This window comes from Vulpes vulpes, chromosome 10, assembly GCF_048418805.1.
Source record: "Vulpes vulpes isolate BD-2025 chromosome 10, VulVul3, whole genome shotgun sequence".
NCBI lineage: Eukaryota > Metazoa > Chordata > Mammalia > Carnivora > Canidae > Vulpes > Vulpes vulpes.
In genome coordinates, this window is record NC_132789.1 from 53,778,880 (window position 1) to 53,803,094 (window position 24,215).

General features: G+C 48.5%; 1 protein-coding gene across 8 annotated transcripts in view; it reads right to left on the reverse strand.

Moving 5' to 3' along the window:
- RNF220 (ring finger protein 220) overlaps positions 1–24,215 on the reverse strand; it is a 283,082-nt gene that overhangs the window by 216,794 nt on the left and 42,073 nt on the right. For 3 of the 8 annotated variants that reach the window (XM_072724189.1, XM_072724187.1, XM_072724190.1), the window contains 3 exons: positions 17,222–17,260; positions 16,499–16,677; positions 9,397–10,138 (listed from right to left, as the gene is read on the reverse strand). In XM_072724189.1, coding sequence (XP_072580290.1) covers positions 9,397–10,021 — 625 coding nt within the window. In that variant the 5' untranslated portion in view covers positions 10,022–10,138; positions 16,499–16,677; positions 17,222–17,260. Of the gene's footprint in view, positions 1–9,396; positions 10,139–14,612; positions 14,927–16,494; positions 16,849–17,221; positions 17,261–24,215 lie in introns of those variants that run through there. The other 5 variants (XM_025991990.2, XM_072724191.1, XM_025991989.2 and 2 more) reach the window with 5 other exon arrangements.

The following is a 24,215-nucleotide window of genomic DNA, read 5'->3' on the forward strand; positions in this document are numbered from 1 at the left end:
TCCCCACCTCTCCCACTGACATGCAGAATCATTCTCTGATACTCCCAAACCCCACGGGGCTTTCTTTCTACAAAGAAGAAAACACTGAGTTTATTTGTGCACTCAGGGTAATGGACAGCCCTCTTTTACTCCTAGAAAATGCACACAGACACCATGGAAGAGGCCTATCCCCGCCCAACCCTGCCCTCCCCTTCCCCTGCTAATCCCTCCCCAGCAGCTCTCCCAGCTCAGTCCTGCTGCTGTATTTCTCTCCTGACCTACAAGGCCCCTTCAAGCCCCGTCCTAAGCCTCCCCCAAGCAGAGACAATCCATCATGCTCTGGGGCTGTGACACACACAGATGGGGGAAGGTTCACAGATTTCTCTCACACAGGCAAGAGGGTAAAAGTGCCTATATAACTTAAAATCTAGGGACACCCTAGAAACTCGGGGACTTGGAATTCTAATACAGTCAAATACCATTACAGAAAACCTGATTATGTAGAGCTCAAATCTCTACCACAAATACTAATGGTCCATTTATTTCAAATGCCATCTGATAATACAAAGTTCCAGAATCAGAAAATATGATGAGATCTGGCCTCTCTGACCTGGGCCACTGCCTAGACACCTAACCCTGGTCAAGCCTCTTCCAGACTCAGACTTGGTTTTTCTTTAAATATTGCCTTGCTTCTAAATAAAACGGAGGAGAAAGAGGTCAGAGGGCCACGAGGGCTAATCCTGGTGGATGGGTAATAATGAAGGGAGGTGAAGCAGCTGGCTGTCACAGAAAAGGGCTCTGTGACTTTCTCTCTCCCTTTTGCCACATTGCCATAAGGCACGGATATGTGAAAGGATCCTACATACATGCTAGTTGTTAATGTGTTTGGCTAAATGGGTGCTTCTGACAATGAAGATTATAGCACCAGATTATCCTTGAAGTAAATCATTATGCCTTGAATGCTTAGTATGTATGGGGAACTGTTCTAAGCATTATTTGTGTACTTAATCTCATTAAATTCTTCACAACAGCCCTTGAAGGTTGTTGTATAACTCCCATTTTACAGGTGAGAATACTGAGGCCCAGGGAGGTCAAGTAATCTGCCTAGGGTCACAGAGTAAGTAAGCTAAAGGGTCAGGATCTTACTCCAGAGGCTGAACTCATAACTCCTACGTTACTATGGTCTCCCCACCTTTGATCTGAAACATCTTCAAGTTGAGGCTCAAGGGGGCAAATGCAACATTTATTCCTCTCACAGGTATTTATTCTGTTAGGCCACTCTGACTTGGGATAAATCATACCCCAAAAAGCAAGGCCAAACGACAGCACTATAGACTTAGCTGGCACCTAAATGGGAATCATATACCTGAGAATAAAGCAAAGGTCTCTCCAGGGCTGGCCCTTGCCCCCTCCCTACAGCTTTCTCACTGTCTGCTGCTCTAAGATGGATGCAAAGCCATAAGTCTCAGCCTGCAAATGAATTTCAGTGGAAAAAGACAACCCTCATCTGGTGAGTCACACTCAGGCTTACTGGGCTTGATTTCTCATGAGACTGTACCAAAAGGTTCCTTCTTCACACATCCAGCTCTGGACCTCCCTAAAGCTCCATGTCTCCCGAACAGAATGTACTGGATGCAGCACCATGTCTTTCCCCCCAAAACACAACTTTCATTTCCTCTAGGTCATCTTCAATCAGAACACATTCCACAGAGAAAATTGATGGTCAAATGTCTGAATTGCCAGATGGTTATATGTGTCTACAAAACCCCCACATCACTTGTCTGTTTCCAGCTTCAACCAGGACCTGGGTAGGAACTTGTTTTTTTTTTAAATACACATCAAAAGCGGATCAGCATTTGTGGACTCCATGATAGGGGATGTAATGCTGTGAGAAAACATTTGGGAAGGGGATAGCCTCTGATCTTAGGTTTCTAGAGTGTTAGGTGAGAAAAGCAAATTTTAAATTGTTTTTTAAGCTATGAAATATCCTTTTGGCACCCCGAAATAATCAACACAGTAAGTCTGTATTTGAGAAAGGCAATTTCACATGTCTCTTGAAAAACTCCCTACCTACTTTTATCATTATTAAACTTCAAGATAAAAATAAATTCTTTTTTTTCCCCCTCAAAATTCTACACCTTTGGCATAGCATAGTCTGATATTATCCAGTGCAATGCTGAGTGGTGGCAAACTGATGAAAACTTAGAGAAAAAATTAGATTACCCTCACACCATTAATTTATTCAGTACTCAACTAACACTGAACCCTTCGGTGTGATTGGCACCAATGCCAGAAAAAAAATTTTTTTTAGCACTAAAACTAAACTGTGATTAAGATTATAGAAAAACCTAATCCATTGGGTAAAAACGGAAGGGAATGAATTTCTCCTGTTTACTTTGCATCTATGAGGTTTACTGATTCATACCACAGCCTATCATTTCCCTAGGCCTAAGCCCAAGGTCCCAAATCAGGATCTTTTCCTGGAAAAGGCATAAGAGAGAGACTACGGTAGGTGAAAGTTCTTTTGCAGAAAATTCTCCTCCTTGTCCAAAGAAAGGGATATTTACGAATTCCCACCCACAGCACACACTTTTAGGTTCTGTTCAACCACAAATGCCACCATTTAAATGGTATTGTTTTAAACGTGAAGGCATGTTAGCTGCTATACAGCAATAAGTTATCCTCAAGTCTGCAGCTCATCTGTCTTTAAGAGGACTAAAATAACACTGAGAAGTGCTGTTAAACTGTTGGGAGAAAATATTCAAATTCAAAAATTATTGTAATTTTCATGTTAAATCGTGTGGATTTTACACTTAAAACGTATCATCACTCCAAATCCCAAGTATTTATAAAGAGTACACTCCAGCATGTACACTGATATTTACTGACCAGATGGAAGTGGTTAATAAGTTAAAAATATAAAAAAAATTATGAAAATAGAACTCTATTAAATGTATTGTCACTCCAAATGCCGAGTATTTACAAAGAGTACATTGCAGCGTGTGCTAATGTGTATTAACCAGATGGATGTAGTTAACAAGGGTTAAAGATAAGAAAAACTATTATAAAAAATATAATTCTATTTTTTCAGTTTCCTCTTCTGCCTAATGAGGAAAGGGGATGGGGAGGGGAAAGCAACTTTTGTTATTAGGATACAATGTGTGTTTTTTGTTTTCAAACAAAAAAGGGCCACCAAATAATCAACCTGGGGCCGCTGACCGGAAGGCAGCCCCGGAAAACTTCCCGTGGGAAGAGTTCCAGAAATTGCCCGGACTTTTAACAAGCCCCGCTGTGCTGGCTGCGACCTCGCCTCGCCCGAACACCACCGGCCGTCCTGCGGATTCGGCAAGGCCAGGGCTCCGGAGACAGTCCCCGGAACGGTTTACAAATTTGCAAAGCAAGACTGGGGCGGGGGGCACATTTCGAATCTACAGGGGAAGCCGCAAAGTCCTCGGGCGCCCTCCCCACGCTCTGCCCCCCCGCCCCGCCCCCTGCCCCCCATGTCCCCTCCCTGCGCCCCCTGCCCCCACCCCCACTGCCCGCCCCCTGCCCCCCGACGCCCTGCCCCCACTCCCCAACCCCTACCCCCCACGCCCCCTCCCTGCTCCCTTGACCCCCACGCCCTGCCCCCCACTCCTGCGCCCCTGCCCTCCACACCCTGCCCCCACTCCCACTGCCCGCCCCCTGCCCCCCACGCCCCCTGCCCCCACCCTACCCCCCACGCCCTGCCCCCACTCCCACTCCACGCCCCCTGCCCCCCACGCCCTACCCCCACTCCCCGCCCCTGCCCCCCACGCCCCCTCCCTGCGCCCCCGCCCCCGCTCCCACTGCCCTACCCCTGCCCCTCTCGCCCCCTCCCTGCGTCCCCTGCCCCCTTCGCCCGCGCGGGGTCCCCCGCCTCCTCCCGCCGCCACCCGCCCACCTGCACCTCCCACCGCGCCCCCCGTCCCCCGCGGGGGCATGCCCCCCCTTCCCAGGTCACACTCGCTCCCTGTCCCCTCACCCCGTCCCCACACTCCCCGTGCGGCTCAGACGGCAGCACAGGAAGCCAACCGAGGGCTCCGCTCCTAGCGCGACCCGGGGGCGCGGCCGCGGGGCGGGGGAGGGGGGGTGGGGCGCCCAGGCGGCCGGGGACCCGGGGGCCGGGCCGCAGGTGGCGGCGGCGGGGCGGGGCGGGGCGAGGCGGGGCGCGCCCCCGGTCTTCTCCCGCAGCCTCCGAGTCCGGCCGAGCGACGGCGAGGTCACCGACATTTCTGCCGCCGCTTGAAGGCCATCTCGGTGGCGGGGGCCGGGTCCTCTCCAAGGGAGCCGACGGGGCGCGCCGCCCCCCCCGCCCCCCCCCCCCCCCGGCGATCAATTACCAGCCACCCCGCAGCCGGAGCGGCGAGGGCTGGCTGGCGGCCGCGGGAAACGGCAGCCCGGATCGCTTCTGCATGACAATTGCTGGGAGGGCGGGCGCGAGGCGCGGAGGGAGGACGGCTGCGGCGGCCGCTTTCTCACCATGGTGATTAGGCATTCCGGCCGCGCGGGGAGGCGGCCGCCGGCCAGGCAGCGCGGCGCGGAGCGAGCACCGGGAGAGCGGGCGCGGGCGCGGGAGCGAGCCCGGGCGGCGGGCGGGCGGGCGGCGGGCGGCGGGCGGGCGGCGCGCTGAGCCGAGCCAAGCCAGGCCAGATGGCTCTGCAGCCATCAGGGACTGCTCCCGTCCAGCCCGGCCCCACTTTAGCTGTGCAAACATTTCTTTATCCCGACAAGACAATTAAACCCGGCAGCATGAAAAGGAGTCTCCATGACTGTGCTGGGAGTGAACAACCAGAAACAACCCCACATCACAGGAGTTCTTGCCCTCCACCCCCAGAGGGAGGAGAAGAAGGGGCTCCGGGAGGAATCGGGGGGCAGCTGAGCCGCAACTGGGCTGGGTCTGGGCGTTCAGTACGGAGGGAAGCATCCCACCCATCTCCCCTGGTGATCTGCTGGCCCTTTCACAGGGTCATTTGCTCCAGCTGAAACCCAGAAGTTGAGCCTGGTGACCTGACAACTGTCCCAAACATTTTCCCCCCTCAAGAGCAATTCTTCTAAAAGCCCAGGTCAGGGTCCCTGGCTGCTCCAGTCCCAGAGCCCTTGGGAAGTAACCCCCTTCATGCCACCCCCATGATGTAGTGGGAACTCCTCATTCCATGCTGCCCTTGGGCCTGTGTGGGCTCAGCTGATCTGATTGTTAGGACGCAGGATCTTGGGTGATACATGGTTTTATAAAGACACATTCTCCTAGTACAAAATACCGTTTCCTACTCAGGGCTTTAGGGGCCCAAGAATGACTTTTCAAATACATCAAAGATGAGAGCAAAGCAGTACATTCAGGAACTGCTGTGAGCCACCCAGTTTCCTGCCTACCTGTGAATCTGCCTGACACAGGGAAGGGCCAAAGAAACAGGGCCACTGTGGGGTCAGTACCCACTGCCATCCCTGAGGTAAATCAGAGGGCCAGTCACTGCTCCAACTGGGACAATTCTGGTTCCTCTCAGCTCTCTGGTAAGCATGCATACTAGCCAACTCCAATTTGGGCTGACTGAGTGGAATGACTGGCAGGCTGGCCAAAAACAAAAAAACAAAACAACAACAAGAAAAACCCCAAAACCAAAACCAAAAAAACTCCCTCTGTCACCCAGGCAGGAATCTGGGCATAGAGGTGGCCAACAGAGAACAATCAGGAAATGCACATGATAAGAGCCAGGGCACTAAGGGGGTAATAAATGTATAGATTCGAGCACAAGGCAGCAGACAATACTTATCTTCCCTTTTGTTGTAAAGTTTCCTTAATGAGGAAATGTTTATTTTAAAAGCCCTGGGAAACATATCTGTAGACACTTCATATGTAAGATACACGTGGACCATTCGTAATTGGTCCATAAATTTTAGCATCATTTCCCTGGACAAGAAGCCTTGGAGACCAGTTCAGGGAGTGACAATAAACAGGAGTTACCTCAGTTCCCTTCCTGGGGAATTACGCATCCTCCATGAACGGCTTCTCACAAAATACCTCTCCCTTTCTCCAGGGCAAGTAAGTCAGTCCTGTGGAGTAAAGGCTTCTTTTTTCCGTAGAACCCAACACCTACCTCACGAACCACCTGTGATGCCAGGTAGATGAACAGGCAAGCAAACTGGAAATCATCCACTAGGAGAGACAACACTTAACCCAAATAGCTACATTTTGGTCTGCAAAAATGCATATTTAATCACAAAAGACATCCTGCCTATCAGCACCCAGATTTAAGGAGAGAACATGTGTGCATTACACCATGTCTGCAGGCCCCTCTTTCAAATGCTCTCACATGTGGACTATCTGCATATGGATGCAGTGTGTGAGCAGGGGGTGGCTGCGACAGTAAAAACTGTCAGTGTTTCCATTGTAAAACTGATTTTTCATTGACCTCAAACTCAGTCATAAAACTTCTACTCTAAGTAAAGGACACACACATACACACATCCATACTCACTCCCCACCCCCACCCCCAAAAAGAAACCCTTAAGCTAAGTGCCTATTTAGGAGTTTTACTGTTGTATTTAATTAAAAGATTTTTTAAAAACATTTTATGAGAAAAATGTATTTATATGAAGAAAACTGAAAAATAAATCAACCACATCAGAAATGAACTCTTAAATTTTCAGAATAAAAAACCAGAATATACACAGTTAATTTTGGTCATCTGACCAAAAGCTACTGCATCCCTATTACTTTGCTCTTTTGAACACTTTCTATCCTCTCTCCTCGCCTCCCCACCCCCCTCACTGCCCCATCTGCCCCTTAAGCTCTCCCTTTGGAAGCAGTCTTGTACACTGTCACTCGATTATCTGAGAAATATTACTTATTTCAAAACGGTTCTGTAGGGAGGACCTGAAAGGCATCTAGTGGGAATAATCAGGCCTTCTAACGGCCCTTAAATATGTATTTACATAAAACAGACCATAAATATTTCGACACACGTCGGCATATGACAGGAGCCAAGAAAGCTGCTGCAGACTTTGTCACAGTGCCTCTTCATCCCTTCCCTACAGAAAAATGTTTCTCCTGCCTTCCAAAAACTCAAAATCAAAAGCTGCCCAGTACCACCCTGTGAAGGGGGCTCTGGCACCTAAGGAAAGGAAAGGAGGAAGGAGCCCAGATCCAGGGCTATCAGAGGCAAAGAGGCTCCTCTTCACTTTGCATCTTTGTTTCTTGTCAAAGATTGGTCACGAATGCAACTCTATATAATAATGCAGGTGTGCAAACATCCTACACTCATAGACAAGCCTGTAGGTTTTATGTTTGTGTAAGAGAAAAAAGGAACACAAAGTACTCTCTAAAGAAAGAATATTTTAAGCAAATAAAAGGGGCAAGGGTCCCAATTTCTGTAACACAATTTGAAATAAAGAAGTTTCTCCACCCTTCTGATCAGAATCTCATTAATTTCAAGGTCAGAATTCCATTTCACTTTGGGAGATAGACTCATTTAATTTTTCTCCACCCAGGCGTATTCCTGTGTGAGGGATCCATCTCCATGGGGGATGGCACCATCACACAATGCAAACCAGGCAAACGGAAGAGTTATGGCTTTGACACTCAGAGGGGGAATGGACAGCCACATCTATGAGTTCTGACTTGACTTACAAGCTGGCTCCTGCTCTGGGGGTCTGACACAGGTTTGGGCTAAAAAGAGAGAAAAATGGAGACAAGCCGGATCTGTTGGGAGAGAAGAAAGGAATCTTGATCTCCAGATGTCACTTTGTGGCCTATTAGTTTTGACAGGATTTCATTTTCAACTTGTATTTGGAGCAAAAAAAGGGACAGAACCCGTCGTACCCTCACCTAGGGCAGCTTTAGCCAGAGGTCAGACTACAGCTCGCCTTGATCACTCTGCACACTGACAAATGAACGCTGCCCGAAAGTAAAACAGAACAGACCAACGAAACGCCAACTCGGTGTCCAGCGGGTGTACCCAGAAAGCAAGATGGTAACACACACACCAGCTGTCCAGAAGGGGAGGGGGGGAAGTGAGAGAACACACGGGCACTTGTGCTGGCATACAGCAGCTTCTCCCTGAAGTGGGGAGGTCTCGGGCTTACAGACGCTGACATAAAAGACACACTTGCAACATATTTCAAAACCAAAGAGCGATGGATTTACAAGGCAGGTTGATTTTATGATGACTTTTATTGAAAAGGTACGCTGGGTTTAGGCAGATGCCTTTTAGCACAGGAAAGTTAACACAGTGCCTAATTCAAGGAGACAGCCTGAGGAAGCAGTGCCGACAGGGGAGAGAGCTGCAATGTCTCTATTACTCTCCTCGGCATCATAAAGAGAAGAGAAAAAAAAATGGTATTCGTGTTGGTGGTTATAGAGAGGACAGGAGCACAAGAAATAGAGAAGAGGGGAAAGCAAACCTCAGATGTAGTTTTCTTAAGAAAATAAAATGAACCAAGTCTTAGAACAAAGGGTTGGGTGGAAAAACACCCTCAGTTCATAAATTCTCACCAGGCTTGAAGAAAACTGCTCTGCCTACCCATAGCCCAAAAGCGTCAGAACGCAATTATTTTCTGATTCCGTTAGAGGAGAAGATTGCAGGGTTCAGCACTCCTGGTCTACAAGTTCCAAATAAAGGTTTAGTTCCAAATACTAGCGAGGGTCGCCAAAGCTCATCGAGGCACTGGGAGAACATGAGAAAGCTGTTCCATAAGCAGAAATTAATAATAGTTGTGAACATCAAATATGGAGCAGTTACACAGGTCAACCGTGTCTAGTCCTAAAAGTGAGCCCCAGGATAAGCATCCAGCAAACCTGTTAAATCCCAAGAGAAGTCGGCTTTCTAGCCTTGCGATCGCAAGGAAAACACAGCTGTTTGAAATGCTTTATGGTGATTGACGACACCTTTGTCCTTCTCTGAAAAATAGCCTGATGTGGACAAGGGCTGGGAGTTGGGAAAATAAAATCATGTGGAGTCCACTGGATGTGATACAATGGAAAAGCTAAAAAATAATGCCAAGTTCAGGGAAATATAATAAGGATAACAAAAAGGGGAGGGATGGATGAGTTTCTTCAGCCCCCCCCCCCAAATTCCTAGGAACCTACGCTTTCTAATAAAATGACATTCACTCTAGTATACATTGGCACCCCTCTTCACTCCAGAGTCCTCAGAGAATAAGCCAATCATGCCCCGGAGAGAGGCAGCGTGGAGGCCAACTTGCCTCTGGCTACCTTCAGAAAAACATGTCCTATCGGAACTGTCAACACTCAGCGACAAGAGACAAGTAAATGTTAGCGCTCGGCAGCCATCGAGTGGGAAGTAGTGGGCCCTCCCGGTTACTAGGAGCGTGAGACCTGTTGAACAGGACTGTGAGGCAGGGCTTGCTGGGGGTAGGGAAGGCTCACACCAAAGTACTTACATCTGTCATTCCGATCCTCTGGGCTAGAAGAGGCTTCCCGATCCGAAATGAGGCCAGAGACAGCAAAAATCTTCTTCCCAGTATCGTCAACCTTAAGTGAACCGGGGGAGCTAGATGGCAGCTGTGTCCCAAAGTCATATTCCTTGCCATCTGCATCTGAGAAGCGCAAGTGGGGAGACTCTGTGTCGTGGCAGTTCTTGAGTCGCTTGGCCGGCGTGAAGGCTGACTGATAACTCTCCCGGTCCTCAGTGGAGGCGAAGGGACGGAAAGCCCCCACTCCGCTATGATTCAGCATACTGATCGGGGTGCAATCTAGATTTGGGGGAGCGAACTGAGGGTGGAGGTGTAGTAAAGAAGGGGGGAAATCACGATTGGCAAAAGTGCCTGGCACCCCACCTTGCCGATGGTACATAGAGGCAAAGGTGTAGGAACCGTTGGTGAATGGAATATGCACGTCCTTGTCTACTGAGACAGGTACACCAAAGGGTCGTGGCTGCTGACAAGGGATGGAAGCATCGCGGCTGGCCTCAGCTGTGGACGCCAGGACCATCAGTGCTGGGGAGGCCAGCGGGTTGGGGAGGTAGGATGAGTTCTCCATCTTGAAGGCTGCCCGGTGTAAGTCCATCGGAGTCTCTTTCTATGGCTGGTGTCACACAAGAAGCAGTCTTCCCTGGGAGGAAGGCCGAGCGGCACCTTGGATCAGGGCAGGGAATATTACTGGGGAATCATCCCCTTCTACGACCTGTGGAAACATCAGAGAGAAAAAAAAAAGAGGGGAGGAGGAAGGTCAGGGGGAGGAAAAAAAGGGAAACCCCAAGTGATCGAAACACCATCCTTCTGGCTTACAGATGCTCGGGCAAGAGACACCACGGGCTTTAGGAGCCAGTGGGCAGCAGCATCAGACCATTTTCATTCAGGAAAATCAATAGACAACTTACTGTGATGTACGCGTAGCTGACTTTGGTCCCTACACGTTCCGGGTGAAATGCGCCTGAGCCCAGCAAAGGAAAAAAAATCATAAAACCTCCAAATACAATATTCCCTGAGCAAATGAGCTTTGGAGGCCAAGTCACCCAGTAGATTAAGTGGGGTCTATATTTTAAAGGGCTTCCACCTGCACACACTACTCGCGGCAGGCCTGATGTTCAGACAGAGGTGGGGTTCTCCCTATATGACCCCCCTCCCTATATGACACAGCTTCTCTTCATCTCCCCTAACAATGCCCTGGTGCTGAAAAATTCCTAAATCAGGCACATCTAGACCATCTGCACATGCTAGTTGGTACGAATTGTACGTGTGAATAAACCACACATGTTGGCACAAATATAAACACACATCTTCATGTATCACCTAAGACCGTTTCCAGAAAGAAGTGCTATGTGAAGAAACAAGAGCAACATTGTTTTTGATGCACACCTCTCTCTAATCACCCAGGTTTTCTCTTTTCTGAGAAGGAACAAAACCTTCATCAGTAAATACCTGGCATCTCTGACAATATTTAAAACCATAATGGGTGCCTTTGGCATATGTTCTCTAGAAGCGGCTGTCTTCCAGGGGCAGCAAAGAACCGATTGGTAATTTTAGTTACTAATGCACTTGCTCTTAAGTAGATTTGTAAACAGCCTTTAATTTGCCATTAACATTTGGAGCAAAATGTTAACAAAATTTCTGACTTATTTTTGCTCTGCTTATTGGCCCAGTCAGAGTTGATGTCTGATAAAGGCCCCCGCAACAAACTGGAGTTCAGAGACTTCCTTCAATCCCCCTTTTAAATTTAGGTTGCACATTTCCATAGCCACCGATTCCATTTCAAAATGTATTTTGAGTTGGGAGGAGAAGAGCTAGATATCAAAAGTCAGGCTAACAAAAGATGAACGCTAGAATTTATTAGCTTCAAAAATATACCCTAGATAGAAACTTAATGAAACTCCAAGTGTAACCAAAAAAAATCACCATCTGCTACAAATTATTACCTTTAAATCGAGAGTCATATCTCAAATAAGAATATACCCCCTCCCTTAAAAAAAACAAAACAAAACAACACCCAGATAATGGAGTATCTTTGGTATTCCCTCAAATGGAGAAGCCTCAGTTAAACAGTAGATGAATCCCCTTGGCTTAATGCAGTGCAAAGAGAGTATTTCCTTCTCTCATCCTGTAGCAGACGTGTCAATGGCTGTTATTAATTGGGAAGATGAGTGCACATCATCAGACTGCTTCCTCATTTGGCATCTCTCCTTATAGACATCATTGCTAAATTACCAGATTATGTATCTCACATTAACGGATTTTTCTCTCTTCCAAATTTTAAATAACTTTCCTGTCAAGTTACAGCAGTGCAGGGAATGATCTGCCAAGGACAGCCAGTTAGCCTGACAAGTCTGGTCTGGGAATCCTGTTCTTGGCTGTTTTCAAGTCAGATTAATAGTCACACAACATGGACGCTCTAAAAGTGTGGACTAGGGCTGTTCCAAGGCTTCTGAGCATCTCTTCATAACAGAAATAACTACTTGTCTCTCAACAAGCAATATTACACGAGGCAAGCAGGGGAAAAGGACACACATACCACACTGGGGGTGAAGGGTGGAATGTTTTCCCCCCCAAATAACTAGTTGCCCAGAGAATTCACTTTCTATTTTTACTTCCTGGATCACCTCATTATGTTAAATGAGTTTCATAAATTAGTAATCTGGTGACAGCACCGGACACTCCAGCAGGACACGGTGAATCACTCAAACCTGGTTATTCATTTGAAACTTCATTATACTGAAAATAAATCAACAATATTTTTCCAGGCCACATCTCTTTTACTCCACTGTGTGGGCGTTGGTCTCTGTGGGGGCAGGGGGAGTGTTTTTTTTTTCTTTTTCCTTTTCTTTCTTACCCCCTCCTCACATTAACAACCTGTATAGATGAGGCTTCAGCAGACCACACTCATTATGAAAATCTATAGTTAATACACTCCCAATGTCAAAATGTCATGGGTTTAAACACAGAACCCAAAATAAGAAAACTAACTGACCCTCTTAATTAAAAAAATATGGATTGTAAGATAATCAGCTTGATGGAGCATTTGGGTGACTGTAAAGAACCAGGCAAAGGGAAAGTAAGTAACTGTTACTTTTCTGCCTCTATGCTGATTTTTTTTAATTTAGCACTTCGTGCAAATCCAGATTAAAATAACTCCAGCTATTGATCCGAGCAGTGGAATTGACATTAATTTTAGTTCACTTCTCACTTTGCAAAGGGATCAATAGGAAGTAATAACAGCTGACATCCCCGCTGAAAGGAGGAGAAAGAAGGGCTGAAGACAGAAATCGAAAAGCAACCAAATAAATCATCAGCTACTTTTCCACGGCATCAGACAAACTCCAAACAGATTGCAAAAAGTCTTTGTTGAATTAACTAAACAAGGAGGAGGGATCAATCCACGAAGCTAAATAAATTGTCTGGCAGGCAGTGAGGTTGGACGGAGGGGACCAACAAATATTGAGTTTTAAAAATTTCAAATCCTTGACGTGATGGGTTTAGTTCAGGGTCTGCATGCGTGGGAGTTTTGTTTGTTTGTTAAATCGCACACCCGACCCTGGTTTAAAGTGATTACAAAACGCCAGCTAACTGAATAATTGTGGAGATCACTAATTGCGTGGTTAAACATGCCAGAACCAAGACAAATGCAACGAAGAAACTGGCGTTTGGAACGTGAAAATGTCTGAAGCTGGGCTGATGCGCAGCGCTCCGCGCTCTCCGGCGGCGCGAACTCGCCACTTTCGCATTGAAAAACCGAAAGCCAGAAAGAAAGTCCCGGAGAATGGGCATCCTCCCAGGCCAACCTCGGACCATCCCGGTCCAGGGTCTGGGCTTCCTGACCCGCGCTGGGATCAGCGTAGAAGGAAGCGGCGCTGCTGCGGCGGCTGCTGGGAGCCAAACCCACTTGCAAATGACTGCCACAAAGAAAAGCTGCAAAGCCTCTTTCCCGGAGCCCTAGCTCTGAACGCCCACCAAACTACGACTCTGCTGGCAATTAAAACGCACACACAACACCCCTCTGCTTATTACAACAGGTGACATTTTTGTGGTCTCTGAATCGTTTCCAAAAACCAGGAATTAAAATAATAGAACAAATTAAACGATATTTTTCCTTTGCATAAATAAACTTTTAAAAAATTAACAGGCAACTTAAAAAGCAAAGAACAATGGGAAATGGGGCCAGGGCAGTGGGGGGTGGTGAAGAACTCAGGAAAGAATTTTTTTCTTTTTTTCTTTTTTTTTAAGTTCACAGACTTCTTCGCTGGAAGAGAATTCCCGCACACCAAACGCCCAGGGGGTATTTGGAAACACCGCTCTAACAGAAATTTTACCACCATATGCAAGAGCTCAGGAAGCATAAGCTTAACACTATTCCAAAGGCTGGGGCCAACGCCTGCGATTCAGACGTGGCCGGGTATCGGGCCCAGATTTGGACCCGGCCCCAGGCCCGGCTTGGCCGACGGGTGCGAATCCGAGTCGGCCCGGCCAGTCGAAGAAGAGTGCGGGGCTGCGGGGTTGCCAGCTCAGCTAAGCGGTGCAAGATCCAGCCGGTAGGAGTCTTAACCAAGGAAAACCAACTCTTTTAGGGAAAACGGAGGAAGAAGAGGCGAAGGAGAGACCTGCAAAAACTTGGGGCCAACGCAGAGCCGGGCCCCCGGCTCCCCGGCCTGACCTCTCCCTCCAGCTCTCGGCCGCACTGCACAAAGAATACTTTAGGTCCCGACAACCTCCGCACGAAACAAGCTGCTTGGAACTTTGGGGAACCGGGGCACCGGCCGGGGAAGAACCGAGCAGGGCGCGGAGCCCAGGTCCACAGCAGGGCAGGGCCCGCGGGACACGGGCTGGGGGGGGAGGCTGCCTTCGGGCAAAGTCCGAGGACCTCGTGCCCCCGGGCAACCCCGCCCCGCGGGTCACCCGGGTCTCCCCGCAGCGCGCCGCCGCCTCGCCGGGCAGCCACCGGGCGCTCCCGCGGAGCGGGGTCCGAGACTGCGGCCCCAGGGCGAGGGAGGGCGGGCTCCGCCCGTCGCGCCGCCGCCGTCCGGCCGCCGCCCACGACGCGGCTCGCAGAACAGGTGTGTGTCCTGCCGTCTGGGCGCCCGGCGGGCCCCGTCGGAGTGCAGCGGGCCGGCGCCGCCCTGTCCGCGGCCTTCCCCCACCTCGCCCCGGATCGCAGCGAGCGAACTCACGCCACTTCGGCCGGGCTTCCGCGGGCCGGCAGGGATGGGAACGGAAGACTCCCGCATCTCTTCCTCGACGCTCTTCCTGCCTTCCCCCCTCGGTTCCTTCTCCATTTTCGGCGAGAAGCCCCGCGACGGGCAGAAAGGGAGGCCGGGCGTCCCTGGCCGCTCTGCTCCCTCTGGGCCGACCCGCCGCTTCCTCGCTGCCCGCCCTTTTGCCTCTTTATTTTTCCTTTCTTCCCCCTTTGCCCCTCAGGCCGGGTCCGAAGCGCGGGCTGCAGGAGCGACGTGGCCGGCGGGCATCGGCGGGCAGCGAGCGCCCCAGTCCTCCCCCTCGGCCGCCCCGGGGCGCGCAGGCGGCGCAGGCCACGGACCCCGGGCCGCCCGGGCCCGCCACGCCACGCCACGCCGGGCAGCGCCGAACCCCACGCCGAGCGCCCCCGCCCCCCGGCCCGGGCCCCTGCCCTCCGCTGCAGCCGCGGCCCGGGCCGGGGCCCAAACGAGCGGCGCGTTCCGAACGGGAAGCGCGAGCTCTTCCTCCGCCTCCGGGCGGCCGGAGCCCCCGCCACTTCGGGGCTCCCGCGCGCCCTCGCCGGCCGGGGTCCACCCGGGCCCCGAGCGCTCGGAGGGGCGCGTGGAGCCACGGGCGGCCCGCGCATCCCCTCAGATGGCCTCCCCAGCGGGGGCGGCCTCGCCCGGGGGGGCCACACGGAAGCTCTCCGCCCAAGTTTGCGGTGCCCTGGAAGAAAAGGCTTTCCCTTACAAAGCACAAAGGCGAAACGCCCAGGCCGAGCCCTGAGAGCCCGGGGCTGGGGAGGGGGCCCGGCCCGGGGCTCGGGAGCGCGGTGGCGGGGCCCGGCTCCGGGCCCACCCGGTGGCTCCGCGGGGGCGGACGAGCACCGCGGCGGCGGCCGCAGGACTGCGGCGACCTGCGTGCTCGCTGAAAAGTTTTGTTCTCAAGTCGGAGGAAGAGAAATTGTTACTCAGTTGAAGGCAGGTCTGAGATCAAAATAAAACTAGGACGAGAGCTACGCGCCGCTGTCTACACGGCGGTCCTCCCGCCCCGCTCGGTAGGAGCGCGGGGCGAAGAGTCCCGACCCCGAAAATCCCGGGAGGCCCCCCGCGGGTCCTGGGCTCCGGGGCCGGGCGGCCCGCCGGGCGGAGCAGGGAGTTTACCGGGTGCGTTCAGAACGGAGCACCTCAGTGCCAGCACCTGCCTCCTCGCCGCGCGCCGCGACTCCCCCCACCTCCCTCCACGCCCTTCGCACCCGCCCCCGCTGGGAAGAAGTGAGCCAGCACCCCGCGGCCGGAGGCTCCCAGCCGCGCGCGGGGACCCCGCCGGGCGCCTCGCGTGCTGCGTGGGGGCGGCGGCGACCCTCCGCCCCGGGGTCTCCCCGCCGCCCTCCCGCCCGCCGCCTCGGGCTCCCCGCTGTGCGCCGCCCCGGCCGGGCCCCGCCGGAAATCACCGCGGGGGAGCGCGGCGACCGGGCATTCTCCCCATCGCCCCCAACAAAGTGGGAACGGGGCTTATTAGAAGATGGAGAAAAGAAGTCCTGCTCCCTTCCCTGGCTGTCCCCTCACCCTCCCTGCTTGTCCAATTCCCGCATCTGGTCCCTCCCCCTCGCACCCCCCAAATAAAACGCATTAAGGAAAACTCAAGACGGAAAGTTTGAGCGCACGGAGCGCGCAGGGCACCGATGCCGGGAAGCACCGTCGCGGCGATCAGAGACGCGCCAGCCCGGGTCCCAGCCCTCGCCCCTGTCGGGGGGCGCCGCCCGAATCCCTAGGAAACGGACCCGGAAAGTTAGTGAGGTTCCCGAGCAGCCCGCCGCTCTCGCACCCACCCCTCTGGGTACGCGCACACACCCACACCCCTTTCTGGTCTCCATACTTGCCGTGGAAATTCCTTGGGAGAACGGTCGCACTTTTCAGGACACGGAGGGAAGGAGGCGGTGAGTGTGGTGCATGAAAAGTCCGGGGTGCGCAGAGCCGGCGGAGGCAGCGGCGGCGGCGGCGGCGGCAGCGGCAGCGGCAGCAGCAGGCGGCCGGCCCCGGGTTTGTGGTCGCGAGCTGCCTGGGATTGCATGTACAGATCAAGAGACTCGGTTGGTGTGAGAGAAGGAGCAGTGCTGCCTCTCAGCGCTGGCTCTAATCAGTGAATGAGCCTCCACTCTCCCAGGGACTCGGAGACACACACACGCACGCACACACACGCACACATTCTCTCACACTCACACACATACAGGCACTCTGAGCACTGAATACATTAGGGCACTAAGGGACTCTGGGAAATGGAGTCCAGACCCAGGGCACTCCTGGAGAACAGACAGACCTGCTGGCCCTCACCAAAGAGCTCCAAAGTCTTCGGGTCGCCGGACACTGGGGTTACCGAAGGGAGCTCTTGCTTTTTTTGTTGTTGTTGTTCACATTTTCCCCATCCCTTCCTCCCCCCCACCCCCCCATCTCAACGAATGCTTTGGTGCTCTTCTTCCTTTTTGGAACCCAAAGTGATCACGAGTAAATGGGTACATCTTTGAGGCTGACACCCTCTGCAGCGAAATGACCCCCAAATCCTGGCTCCCTCATAAACCCTTGTCTTTTTTCCAGAAAAATCTTACCTACTGCTTTGTTCCTGGAATGCTGCGCAGGGTCTTTGTCTATAATAATAAGATAACAGATGAATGTAAGTAAAACTACAACTTTCAGAGATGGTGGGGAAGGCCTAGCTTAGCACCCAGAATCAAGAATTTAAAATTTTATTGGTATCCGTATTACAGTTCTTTTTTCCCCCCAAATCATCTTATATCATTTTTTAATTCACCAAGGACAGAAAGATAAATAGGGGGAAATGGATGGAGAACTAACATTCCCCGAGCGCCTTCTAAGAGCCAGGTTACAGGACTAAATGCCTTTACATAACCTCATTTAACCCTTAGATTAATTCTGGAGATAATATTATCATTATTTTATATATAAAATAGGAACCTGAAGTTTAAAGGGTTTTGCAATTTGCCCATGGAACATGGTTAAAAAATCTAGGATAGCAGGTACTCCTAGCTCTGAAAGCAAAGCCCAACCAAAGTCTAATCCTGGTTTAAGAAATCACTCCTTTGTTTGTGGCTCAGTTTCTGAAACCTCAGATTTCTCATCTAAAAAAAAGAGGGGGGGAGGTAGGGTACATACTGATAATCCACTCAGCAAATAACCACATGGGATTACAAACTGTCTCTTTAAAAAACACAGAGCCCTCAAAGTCTCATTCTTGCTATTATTTCATGGTTCTTTTTTCTCATGTGTAACATTAAGGTAGCATCTACACGTCATGTATGTTTACGTGTATATGTGTGGCTTGTATTTCAAAATTTTAATTAGCAACCCTTTTAAGTATGATTATTATAATCATATAATAACCCATGATTATTGATTTGATCAATCTAGAGTTCTATGGGTATGACTATTTCTGTATCTGTAATTCATCAGACTGGATTGTTTGTTAGGAGCCTCTAAGTCTTTTTTTGTTTTTTTAATTTTTTATTTATTTATGATAGTCACAGAGAGAGAGAGAGAGGCAGAGACACAGGTGGAGGGAGAAGCAGGCTCCACGCACCGGGAGCCTGATGTGGGATTCGATCCCGGGTCTCCAGGATCGCGCCCTGGGCCAAAGGCAGGCGCCAAACCGCTGTGCCACCCAGGGATCCCAGGAGCCTCTAAGTCTTAATCCACATTTAGTCATTCAGTCACAGCAGCATTTGTTGTATTAGGTGCTATTCTTCCCATTAGATAATTCTTTATGTTGGATTGTAAGCTTCCTGAGGGCAGGAACCATTTTGGTCTTATTCAACATTATATCCTCAGTATCTAAACAGTGGCAATCTTTTAGTTGAATGCATAAGCGAGGGTATAAAAATAAAATTGACAAACAAAATTTCTGCCCCCAAAGAGCTCATCATCTGGTAGAGGAGACGAGGTAGAAAACGATTGGGATGACCGTGTAATTTATTGGTGTGAGACAAATCTGAGGGTGAAAAGGAGCATTATTAATTATGCTGCTATGGCCAGTGTGAACAGGGACCATCCTGAGCTGAGCAGGTTAAATGGTCAACCCAGCTACATAGGGTGTTTTATCCATTTATTTAACAAGCATCTGTTGAGAATTCTCTTCTGTGATGTGCTTAAGGAGCTATAAGCCACTTGATTTCCCTAGAAATTGAAGTATGAGTCATTGAGCAGCAAGGGATAATCAAGACAAGTGGGGGCAAATCACAAAAAGCTATGTATACTAGGGGCACCTGGGTGGCTCAGTGGTTGAGCTTCTGCCTTCTGCTCAGGGTGTGATCCCAGGATCTGGGATCGAGTCCCACATTGGGCTCCCTACAGGGAGCCTACTTCTCCCTCTGCCTATGTCTCTGTCTCTCTTTCTGTGTCTCTCATGAATGAATAAATCTTTAAAAAAAAAAAAAAGCTGTGTATAACAAAGAAAGTGGACTTTATCCTATAGCTGATGAGAAATCCCTAGAGGGTTTTTCAGGGGGGTGACAATGTAAGATTTCTGCTTAAAAAAAGTACTAGTTACTGGGTGAGGATGGTGGAGGTTAGACAGGAGGCAGGAAGACCAATTAAGAAGTTTGTTACAGGTAAGTGAGTTGGGATCTAGTAGGGCCTGAACCAAGGTATTGGAAAGTAAATGGAGAAGAAGGGACTCATTACAGATCTAAAATGTGAATTAACAGGATTTAGGGGCCACTGGCTGGCTCAGTTGGTAAAACATGTGACTCTTGATCTCAGGGTTTAAGTTTGAGTCCCACATTGGGTGTAGAGATTACTTTAAAAAAAACAAAATAAAAAAAATTTAAAAGACAGAGGTGCCTGGGTGGCTCAGTCAATTAAGCCTCGGACTCTTGATTTCAGCTCAGGTCTTGATCTCAGAGTAGTGAGTTCAAGCCCCTCCTCCGGCTCCACATTGGGTGTGGAGTCTACTTTAAAAAAAAAAAAAAGGGACAACTGGATTTAGCCACTTTCTATGGGAGATGAAGCAGAAGGGAGACCCTATATAAATCTGAAATAGAATTTTATTATTTATGGAACAAGATGCTATTAGTACTTTAACATTCATTAGTAGTAAAGGGCTTCCTCAGATCAGCTTCTAGAGTTTTCATAAATCCAGTGGATATTCTCACAGGTAGATGATACAGATAAGAAGCCCTATGTCAATCATCAAGCCAAACATTTTTAACTGCTACCATATCAATCCTTTGCACATAATGCAAGTACTGAAGAATTACATGAAATAATGAAAAAATTAAATCCACAAAATCATAGCAAAGTTATATATGCAAAATTGAATATGTAATGCCTCACGAATTCACAGGTCATTGTCCAGCAACCTCAGCTATCCAGAACACAATGGACCAGGAAACAAGCAAAAAAGTGTCCCAGAATAGCTAAAATAAACACTACAAAGTCCTTGCACTAAAGTTAACACATTTTACTCCTAGGAGAATTCCTCAAGCCTTCACTCAGAGCCGATTTACTCTTTCTTAGGTACAATCCTAATAAGCTCGATTATTTGGCTTTCCCATTTACAGCTGATTAAGATTGTCAAATTAAAAGGGGGCAGCCATTAAAAAGAAGGAGATAGACTTGGATGTACTGACATGCAAGAATATCTATTGTATATTGTCAGGTGGGAAGAGAAGCAAGTTGTATAAGGGCATGCATAATATGATTGGATATTTGTATGTACCCAAGTATGCACACATATCGACAGAAATGGCCTGTGGGGATATACATTAAACTGCCAACAACGGTTATGCCAAGGAGGGGGAGTGGGGATGTGGGTGAGTGCTGGGGGCAGGGAGGGGAGGTGGGAGGGGTGGAGCAGGAATGAAGAAGGGATTTTTTGCTTCAAATGCTTCCATTTGTGTTTCAGGGAACATATATTAGTTTTGTCATTTTAATATCCATTAAAAAGCATATAAAAGGAGCAAAGGGCAATGTGGTTAGAACAAACACACTCACAGCCAGAAGTGGGGACCAATATACAAGAAGCGAGCACAAGAACTCAAAGAAGAGGATGGAGTTCTTCAGTGTGGAGGCAAAAGGTCCTATCCCATCAGTGGCCCCTAGAGGATGTCACAAATTCCAAACCAGCATAACCCGAATGCTTTCAGGGATAAGCCATCAAGGAACACACCATACTTAGTATATTTTACTTATGAGAGCAAGCAAGTATGTAAAAGCTTAAAAAAATAAATCCGCACCAAAAGCAGATTTTTATACTTTAGGAAGTAAATTTCAGTTGTCTGGAAAACATACGTTCATAGAATACATCATTCCCTGAAAATGAGAGGTAAAGAAGATATTACTTTACGTAAGAGTAGAGGTGATGCAGAGTAAGGAATGATCCATAAATACTACTTTCAATAGACATTTATTGCGCCAGACACTAAGGACACAAAGGGTAAATTTTAAAATAGTCCATCCCTGTCCTAGAGAAGCCTACAATTCCAGGAGCAGAGCCGAGGAAGCAGCTGGTGAGCAGTGCTGTACAATGTGAGCAGCGCTGTGACTGAGATTCTGAGTAAAGGATGGCAGGAGGTGCTCACTCTGCCTGGAGCTATGAGGAGAGGAGGCAGGAGTTGAAGTGAGTATTCAAAAAATAACCACTTTAGGGGCACCTAGGTGGCTCGGTTAAGTGTCTCATGATCTTAGGGTCCTGGGATTGAGCCCAATGTCATGCTCCCTGCTCAGTGGGGAGTCTGCTTCTCCCTCTTCCTCTGCCCCTCCCCCTTCTTGTGTTCTCTTTTTCTCAAATAAATAAATGAGATCTTAAAAATAACCATTATATGGGATGACATTTAAACAGTGTTAAGAACGATTATTATGCGAGGGCCTGGGTGGCTCAGTTGGTTAAGTGTCAGACTCTTGATTTTGGCTCCGGTCATGCATGATCTCAGGATCATGAGATCCAGCCCCACAATGAACTCCATGCTGGGTGTGGAGCCTGCTTGAGATTCTCTCTCTCCCTCTTCCTCTGCCTTCCCCTATGCTCCTCCCATTGGAATGTTCTCTTTTTCTCTCTCTCTCCTCCCCCCAAAAAAGACTATATGGGAAAACACTTAAGTTGGGCTTTGAAGGATCCAGTTTACCTAAGGAGGATAAAAGTGATGAGGGAACAGTATATGCTAAGGCATAGAGACATGAAAGTTCTTGGTGTATTCAGATATTGCAGTTCAAACTTTTCTACAAGAAAGGGGTGATGGTGGATAGCAGTGTCTAAGGGCAAGCCTGAAATTTATGCATCAGGTTCTATCTTGAAAAAAAAATTAATGGAAATTTTGCCTTCAACTCCACAAATATATTATGTTTGAATATAAAACAATGTTCTCAGTGATTTATCAGCTGATAAAACTGATGCTCCAGAAAGATGCACCACATTTATCCAGTGCTTTCTCATATCGCATGTATAACACTAAATAATCCAGGGGCTCTTGTTTCTAGTTTGAAAAACAAAGGCATAGAAGATATAAGGGCACACTGGAAAGGTAGATCAATGAATTGTGAAGGATTTTGTTTGTTGGTTAAGGATCCAGATTATGCTGTATCTAGCCAACTCCTATTCGTACTTCAAGACTTAGTTAGGCCTGGTCTCTTCCAGGAAGTTGCACTACCCACCAGTCCTCTCTTTTCCTCAACCTGTGTTATTGTAGCATGCTATGTATTTATCTATCCACTCACCATGCTGTGCTGGAATTATTGATTAAATTTTCAGGCACCTCCACTAGACTTTGATCTGTTTAGAAGCAGTTGTTTTGCATAGGACTTAGCACAATAGATACTAGTATCTGTTAGATTGAATTGATTTAAAGCTAAGGACAAGATTCAGGAAGCTCTACTTGACTTCCCAAGACAGCACAAGGTGCTCCTCTACACACTCCTACAGAATCCTGTGCTTCCTCTGTCAAAGCTAGTATTAAACTATACTGAAACTATCTGCTTATTTGTCTCCTGGTCTAGACTATAAGCTTCTTAAAGGGAAGGACTGTTTGCTTACCACCCCATCCCAAACACTTAACATCACAGTAGGTGATCGATGACTATACAAAATGAGTGAATGAGGAGCCCTTAAAAATTCGCAGGTTAGGAATGACACGATCAGATCAAGGTTTAGAAAAAATAGATTTGGGGGCAATTTTAAATGTATGCTGGAGAGGGATAAGACTGGCGACAAAGAAATTAAGATAAAAACTGAAAAAGAAACATAGGACATACTGGTAAAAGACTGTCCTTTCTTAATAAATGTCTTTCTAATTGGCTAATTTGATTAGATGTTTATATGTATTTTACAAGGTTGACCTCTTTAGTCTCTTAGGATTCCCTAAGGGAGAATATTCAGTTACCTCGTTGAGAAAGCCTTCCCTGACCCCAACCCCCACCAAGTTGGTGCCTTCATGTACATCTGGAGGTCATTGAGGGCAGTGACTACGTCTTATTCATCTTAGTATCTCCAATGCCTAGGACATGCCTGCTCAATAAATGTTTGCTGAATGAATGAACACATAAATTGATCTATTAGTATACTGTACTCAAGCTCCGACCAAGACACAGAGGACCTAATGATCCCTAGTGTGCAGGTTTCTGGATACAGGAAACAGAACAAATAAAACAAGACTAGATACGGAGGTACACCTATTCCACAGGTAACACAGGGTAAATTTCTCTCTCTGACCCCTCCATCCTCATTCTGAAGAATAACTCTCATTGAGTGAAAATCAATAAAAGTCATTTTAAGGGAAGTAGGTTTAGAAAAAGGCTCTGAAGGAGGAGAAAGGAGGAGGGAAACTTCAAGTTCAACCAATTTGGGCTTTTTTTTTTTTTTTTATGAGAACTTGTAAGCTGGAAAAACCTTTACAAAATAAAAAGTCTGCTTCTCTACAGTCCCTTTCAAAGGAACCCCCCACTGCCCTTATACGCATACAAACCCATATTCTTTTTGAGATTCCCAGCTTTGTAACCAAAAAAGAAAAATAAAATCCACTGCAGAAATAATAATAAATCTTCCATTTCTCTTTTTTTTTAATATTTTATTTATTTATTCATGACAGATACAGAGACAGGGGCAGAGACATAGGCAGAGGGAGAAGCAGCCCATCCCATGGGGAGCCTAATGTGGGACTCCATCCCAGGACTCCAGGATCACAACCTGAGCCAAAGGCAGACCTCAACCACTGAGCCAACCCAGGCGCCCTAAATCCTCCATTTCTCCAATTAACATCAACAAGAAACTTTCTGAAGTAGCTGCAGACAGTTCTCAGAAACATTCAACCAATATCCGTGGTGAGATTAGCCCGGCAATCTTTGTTTTTATTTATTTATTTTTAATATTTTATTTATTTATTCATGAGAGACACAGAGAGAGAGAGAGATAAGCAGAGACACAGGCAGAGGGAGAAGCAGGCTCCATGTAGGGAGCCCGACGTGGGACTTGATCCTGGGTCTCCAGGATCATACCCCAGGCTGCAGGAGGTGCCAAACTGCTGAGCCACCCGGGCTGCCCTGGCCCAGCAATCTTTAGCAATAAATATTGACTACAAACCATGGACAAGGCATTAA